This window comes from Rattus rattus, chromosome 12 (genome assembly GCF_011064425.1).
Source record: "Rattus rattus isolate New Zealand chromosome 12, Rrattus_CSIRO_v1, whole genome shotgun sequence".
NCBI lineage: Eukaryota > Metazoa > Chordata > Mammalia > Rodentia > Muridae > Rattus > Rattus rattus.
In genome coordinates this window covers 48,291,706-48,298,826 of record NC_046165.1, presented here as the reverse complement: position 1 = coordinate 48,298,826, position 7,121 = coordinate 48,291,706, and the positions used below count along the sequence as shown (strand labels likewise).

Here is a 7,121-nt window from a genome sequence, read left to right as displayed (position 1 = left end):
TAGTTCCACAATTGCACTTTGGGCTTGCTGTTTGCTCTAGGTGGCATGGCTGAGCCGACTCCTGCCGAGTGGCCTTCAGCCCCGGAGCTGACTCCCGCGCCCGGGACTCCGAGCGAAGCGGCGCCGCCTCAGGACAACTGGGTGTACTGGGCCATGCTGCCGCCGCCACCACCTCCTCTGTCGTCCCCGGTGGCGGGGACGGAGCCGTGTCAGAAGGAACAGCCCCACGTGGAGCCCCAGCCTACCTCCGGAGCGTTTCCCCCGTTCGATGCTCAGATTCTTCCCGCGGCGCAGCCTCCTTTTGATGCCCAGGCCCCTCCAGATGGTCAATCTCAGTTCAGCGACCAGCAGGCCTGGAATTTCCAAGCCTCGACGCCTTGGTACTGGGGATTGTCTCCTAATGGTTTCCCCACGTATAACACGTCCTTCCACTCTCCGGGTAAGCTGCTGTTGATAATGGTCCTTCTTTACTTTCTCTTCCTTTTCTCTCCCAGCTTTCTCTTTTTATCTTGCAGCTTTGCGCTGTAGTTTTGGAGGCTGATAATGAGTATTTAAAATGTGTCTCACTAGGTTTCCCTCCACCGGGTCATTCAAAATTTATTAATTCAACCCAGCTATAAAACTGGGGGCTACTTACATAGCAGTCAACAAAACATGCAAAAATCCTTATCTTTTGGGAGCTTCTTATCTCCTCAGTGTAGGGAGACACGATCCAGGAGATAAAAGTGGGTATTAGAAAGAAATGATTATATTATGCATTAGAAAGAGATTGATAAGAGGTGGAGAAATGGGTTGACGACGAAGAGAATCTATTGCTCTTGCAGAGGACCGGAGCTTGGTTCTCAATACCCACACTGGGCGGTTCTCAACTGCCTGTAACTCCAACTTCAAAGGAGCTGATAACTGTCCTCCGGCCTCCCAGGGTACCTGCACTCCATGCTACCTACACATTTTCTGTTTTTATCTAAGAAAAAAAAAGTGATAAATAAATGTACATTTGCAATCTTAAATGAAACTCTCTTCTCTTTTTTAGCTACACATTCTTATTTTCCACAATCATATGCAAATTACAATGACTTCAATTTGCCTCAAAACAGAAAACAGAAAAAGAAGGTAATTCAGGGATGATTAATGTGGCATTTTGAATCTTACTGTTACTGCTTTGTATGTTATGTTGTAACTGTCAGTGTTTTACATCTGGTTTGGACATGTGGAGCTTTACTAGGGTAGTATTTTTAAGGAACTTAGTTGGAAGTAAAATGTTGAAGCAGAATAGCACTGAAAAATAAATGATGAAATTATAAGAAAAGAAAGAGAACATTAAAACTGTCTTGGTACACAGGCATAGTAGAGAATTATGCTTACAAATATATGTGAATGTTGAAACTGGTAAAGTTTAAAACCTGGGGTCGAAGGTCCCTTTCACAGGGGTCGTGGATCAGATATGCTGCCTATCAGATTTTGCATTACGATTCATAACAGTAGCAAAATTACAATTGTAAAGTGGCAACGAAAGTAATGTTATGGTTGGGGTCACCACAGCATGAGGAATATATTAAAGAGCTACAGCACTGGGAAGGTTGAGAACCACTGTTACAAAACTACGAAGATTGGGACTGACAGCTGCAATTTTAGGAGAAGACTGGAAGTCCCAGGTTTTCCTTAACTGAGTTGGAAGCACAGATTGTAGTAACCAATCTTTTGCTTTTTTAATTTTAATTTTATTTTTCAAACTCTGGTTTCTCTGTTTAACAGGGCCCTGGATGTCTTGGACTCAATTTTTAGACCAGGTTCAGCTTGCCTCTGCCTCCATAGTGCTGGGATTAAAGGTGTAAGCCACCATCCTGGCAATCTTGCTGTTTTTAATTTAGAAGAATGTGTGATATAAAAGCAGAACTCCCCCCCCCTTTCTTTTCTTGTTAAACTCAAGCTATAATCTAATGTTTTTAATTTAGGAGAGTTTATATTACCCACATGGTGTGGATGTCTTAAATTCAGGCAGGATTTATTGTGTTATTGGTGTTGTTTGTCCTGGTTGTAAGGATTCCATCTTTTCATTTGTCATTGTTATGAAAGCCTTTTTCTTATTTTACATTTATTTTTGTTGGGGGTGGGTATGTCTGTGAGGAGTTAAGAAAATAACTTGCAGGCGTTAATTATCCTACCATGTGGGTCCTGGGGATTGAACTCAGGTCCGAAGGCTTGGCAGCAGGTGCTTCTCCCCGCTGAGGCATCTCTCTGGCCTGGAACCAGTTTTTTCAAATGAGGAACGATGCCTGGTTATAGTCACAAGAAAATGCTACATTAAAATGGGTCTTCTTTATTCTGGCCTGAACCTAACTTACAGGCTAGGTTTCCTCTTTTTCGTGTAAGTCTCACAATTAGTTTGGAGTAAGTTGACTAATGTTTAGAACATGAAATTAGTGTTCTCTTACTGTGAAAACTGTGTGACTTGAACTGTTAATATTACAAGAGTACAGTATGTCAACTAACAGTCCATTTAATGTTAACAGTAGCGTAACCCTTAGAAAACGGAGATTAGTTTCCAGTATAGTAATATCCTCTGTGAGATGCTTGGTATCTGTAGAACTTAACAGGTCAGTATCAGATCTTCGTTAGGTCTCCAGCTTGAAATCTACAGTTTGCGTTTACTCTTTTTAGATTTAAATTTTGCTCATTGTGCCTGACTTTTGCTATAATGATAAATAAAGGAAGTCATCCCACCCCAGGAGTGTTTTTTTTCCTGGAGCTGAGGACCGAACCCAGGGCCTTGAGCTTGCTAAGCAAGTGCTCTACCACTGAGCTAAATCCCCAACCCCAGGAGTATGTTTTAAAACAAATCAAATATGTCTTCTTGGAATAGTTGTGTTTGGTTAAGAGATTACCCAAGAAGTCTTACTGCTTCTTTTGCCTTGCAGAAAAGAAAGGAACCGGTTTTCCACTTTTTCTGTGATACCTGTGATCGAGGCTTTAAAAATCAAGAAAAGTATGACATACACATGTCTGAACATAAAAAAGTAGGTTTTCCTGGTTGTTCTGAACTGATAGAGAAATGGCCTTTAATGGTATTTTTGGTAAAAGCCAAACTTACTTTCTTCATAAATTAGTTTTTATAGAAAGAAATGTTTAATGGTTTGGGGTCAGTACCTGAGGTTTGGGGTTTGGGGTGGGAGCCCACTGCTTCATGGAGAGGAGGAGCTGTAGCAGCATTTACATATGTGCCCCTTTGTGGCTACGTGGGAGGAGAGGAGCTGTGTCTCCCATTCGGTCACCCTGGGAGCTTCTGAGTGCCCGCCTCTGTGGCTGTCTTTTTTTTTAATGGGAGATGCAATCTATTTACACCAGCAGCCATGGGGGCAGAGGGGAATACACAGCATTTACAAAGTTACCTACCTGTACAGGATGGATTACATATGCAAAAATAAAAATCTCAAGACCATAGCTCAGCATGAACCCCACCCACCTCCCCAGTGACCCCAGCATGTGGTAATGCCAGGCGGGTGGCTCCTGGGCATGCTGGGGGGAGTAATGCATGGAAGGAAAAGCCACCGGCCATGGAAATTAGTACAGAACCCCCCCCCACACAGACACATGATAGGATACAGGGTAGACACCTAGGCAGGGTAGGGAGGATGGGAATTGAAACCCACACAGCCTGCTGTTAGAGGGAGAGAGTGGGGAGCTCCTAGCCCCTGTTCAACTACACAGTAGGGAGGGCATACTCCCCAGAAGGAAGGGGTTTGTTCCCTCTGGGTCCCTGCTGGACCAAGCCCATCTCTCACCCAGCCCGGGCAGGGGATTCTGCCCTAAGGGTGAGCCAAGGAACAATGGGGAAGTTTTTGTGGACAAACCAGTTCCCAAGCTACTCCCTGCAACCAGAGGGGAAAGGGAGAGGTGGGAGAGCAGAGTGAGTTGGCCTGAGCTGCAGCCACTTCTCCAAAGGGATAGGGGCCTGGGCCAGCTTCAGCAAACCTTCAGCAGGTTCCCACGCTGTGCTCGGTAGTGGGGCTGGCCCGAGAACCTTCTCTTTCCCCCTCTAGTGAGAAGGCTATGGAGGGGCCATGGACAGAGGGGCCCAGGCTCCAGGATTTATTCTAACTCCTGCCAAAATTAGTTTGACTTCTTAAAAAATAATCACAATACTTGGGTTAAAAATCAACTTGTAACCAGGCATCAGCCACAGTGAGAACCACCCACGGGAGACTGGGGTTCCAGACAGGGTACTGTAACCCTAGCACTGTTGTTCCCTTAACCCTCTGGGTCCCTAACCCAAATCAGTCCAACCAGTCCTGGGTACTAGCTACCCAATATGGGAGTGGCTCCCCCTGGGAGGAGAGGGGACATGTATAGCAAGTGCCAGGAAACTTGGCTCAGGATCAACCCCATCCCTGTCCTGTCGGTCAGCCCACAGCCAGATCTTGCAGCGCCGAGGTGCGCTGGTACCTTAGAGGTGCGATATGGATCAGGTACATGGGTGCTCTGGCATGACAGTCCCTCTGTAGCTGTCTTAACCTGCAGCTGTACCCTGTGATGTGTCATAGCTTGCTGTCCTCTAAATATAGTCCAGATGCTAAATGATTTTTTAAATGTTAAACACATTTGGTATGCCTGAAAACATTTTGGTTTTTGTTTTTCAAAGAATTTCTGGGTTTGGATATATTCATTTTCAGGAATGCCTCTCACTATTCAGAATTAAGAACATTTTAGTTTCAATCAAATGGAAGAGGACGTGAGACCCATGGCTGTGCTGCTCACGTGGCTGTGCTGCTCTCATGGAGGATACGCCATTCCTTTCTAAGTGCAGCTCTGTTTCAGAGTGATCTTTGTTTTGCTAATGGCCTAAGAATGAAGGATGTAGCACAGGTGAAATAATTGTTAGGCTTGACTTGTTAGACCCTGGTGGTGTGGATCATTAAAGTCCCTTTTGTTAAACTTTTCAGTGCCCTGAAGTAGATTGCTCTTTCAGTGCACATGAGAAGATTGTCCAGTTTCACTGGAGAAATGTAAGTTCTTAGAGTCTTTTTCACCTTTTTAAAAATATGTTCTCTGTGTCTGCTAACAATAAGTGATAATCACGTAGGGTTTTGTATTTGTATCATGCTATTTTAGTCTCAAACCATGCAAAATAGATAAATATTAGCTCTCCTAACAAGATTAGAAAGAATAACTTGCCTGCTCAGAACTGATTCTTGCACTTCCAAGTTGTGTTCTGGTTTTCCCATACCTTGCTTTTTAAAATGATCTTGTTTTTGGATGTTGGCAAGACGGCTCAGCAGTCAAGAGCTTGACTGCCCTTCTAGAAGACTCAAGTTCATTTCCTATTACACACATTACATACATTGGGCAGTATACAACTGCTCTTACTGCCGGATCCTCATCTGGAATCCAGGGTCCTGTGTCTTGAGGGTATGCACATACACATGGGCATGCACACACACACACACACACACACACACACACACACACACATCACACACACACACACCACATTAAAATAAAAGAAAGAGCTTGAGAAAAATGATCATGCCTACTAATTGCTTCAGCTGTCACCTTCAATTTTTCTTGGTAAGTTGGTCACTTGGGTATTTAATGTCAGTTAAATGGGTTATTCATCTGTGTAATAAAAATTAAGCTGCCCTCCCCCATCGATAGCACTGTTCCAGCTACATGAGAAATGGTGCTTTTCCTTTAAAGATAAGTTAGAATGAGAATGATGGCTAGCTTGAAACAGGTTCTGCGTGTAAGTTTAATGTTGAAAACAATGTCACGGTTAGTTAAGATCCCACAGCATGCTTCCTGATGTTCAGCAGGCTTTCTGCCCCTAGATGCATGCTCCTGGTATGAAGAAGATCAAGCTAGATACTCCAGAGGACATTGCAAGATGGAGGGAAGAAAGACGAAAGTGAGTATAGAATTGTGAACCAATAAATAACTTTTGCTTTCAATGTTTTTATTTCGTAGCATTGGGGTTGCACTTAAGGCCTTGCTCTTACTAGACAAATGTTCTGCCACTGTGCTACAGTCCATAGCTGTTTTAATTTTTTTTAAACATATTTTAATTGTTTATGTGTCTGACTGTTTTGCTGGTATGCGTCTGCACCACATGTATACTTGGTGTCTGAGGAGACGGATGGTGTTAGATCCCCTGGAACTGGAGTTACCAGTGGTTGTGAGCCATCATGTATTTGTTGGGACTTGAACCTGGGTCCTGTGGAAGAGCAGCCAGTGCTCTTTTCTCCATCATCTCTTTATTTTTGAAACAGGGACTGGCCACAAATGCTCAGGCTATGTTGACTCAGGCAGTAGCTCAGATTGTCTGAAGTCCTGATCCTTCTTCCTCAGCCTTCTAAGTAGCTAGGGGTATACGTCCTTACCCTCTGGCCTGACATGAAGTTAGTCTTAGAGTTTAAGAAAGCTACTTGAAACTCTTAACTGTAGAGCATAGCTTGTTAATACAACACCTACACTTTATTTTTACTTATGACACCTCTCCACAAGTATTGGGAACTTGTTTTTTCTTTGCTTGTTTTTGTTGTTATGTGTTGATTAGATCTTTTTGTTATAGTTTTGTATAGAAGGATAAACAAGCAGTAACTCCACCTTCTGTCTGACACTTGAGGTTTGGAAAGCTTACAGCAGCAATACTGGAGGTGGTTCCCTGCTAGCTGGGATGGACATGACTTGTTAGTGTTAGCTTTTCCTCTGCGGTAATCGGATGACTTGGAGGCTGCTAGTCTAGTTCAGTGGTGCTAGCTTCCTTTATAAATGTTTAATTTTTTTAAGGAATGTGAAATAGCTTTCTGTCCAGAGCTCTGATGGTTGTGGTGAGCCCCTCTGGTCTCCACATGAGCTTCATCAGCATCTGAGCTCCATTGTTCTCTTGTTCTTCCCTCACCTGGCAGAATCTCAGCCCTGGTGGACACTGTGGCCAGTTCTGTTCAGAAAGCCGCACAATTGTGATGTACTCTTCAGGTGAACAGGCGGTGCTCAGTGCTCGCTCGCTTGAGGGGCTGACTTGACTGTTGAGAGCCTCAGTGCTTTCTTGGTTCTCCTGTGGTAGAAAATGAGGTGTTCATTTTGTAGTTGTCACAAGTGACTGGTTGGACAACTGAAACATTTGC

At 43.9% G+C, this 7,121-nt stretch overlaps 1 protein-coding gene across 1 annotated transcript in view; it reads left to right on the top strand.

Moving 5' to 3' along the window:
- Positions 1-17: 17 nt before the first annotated feature.
- Positions 18-7,121, top strand: part of Nufip1 (nuclear FMR1 interacting protein 1) — a 29,229-nt gene continuing 22,125 nt past the window's right edge. The window contains exons 1-5 of the mRNA XM_032917651.1: positions 18-439; positions 1,034-1,113; positions 2,919-3,017; positions 4,941-5,003; positions 5,826-5,902. Coding sequence (XP_032773542.1) covers positions 46-439; positions 1,034-1,113; positions 2,919-3,017; positions 4,941-5,003; positions 5,826-5,902 — 713 coding nt within the window. The 5' untranslated portion in view covers positions 18-45. The remainder of the gene's footprint in view (positions 440-1,033; positions 1,114-2,918; positions 3,018-4,940; positions 5,004-5,825; positions 5,903-7,121) is intronic.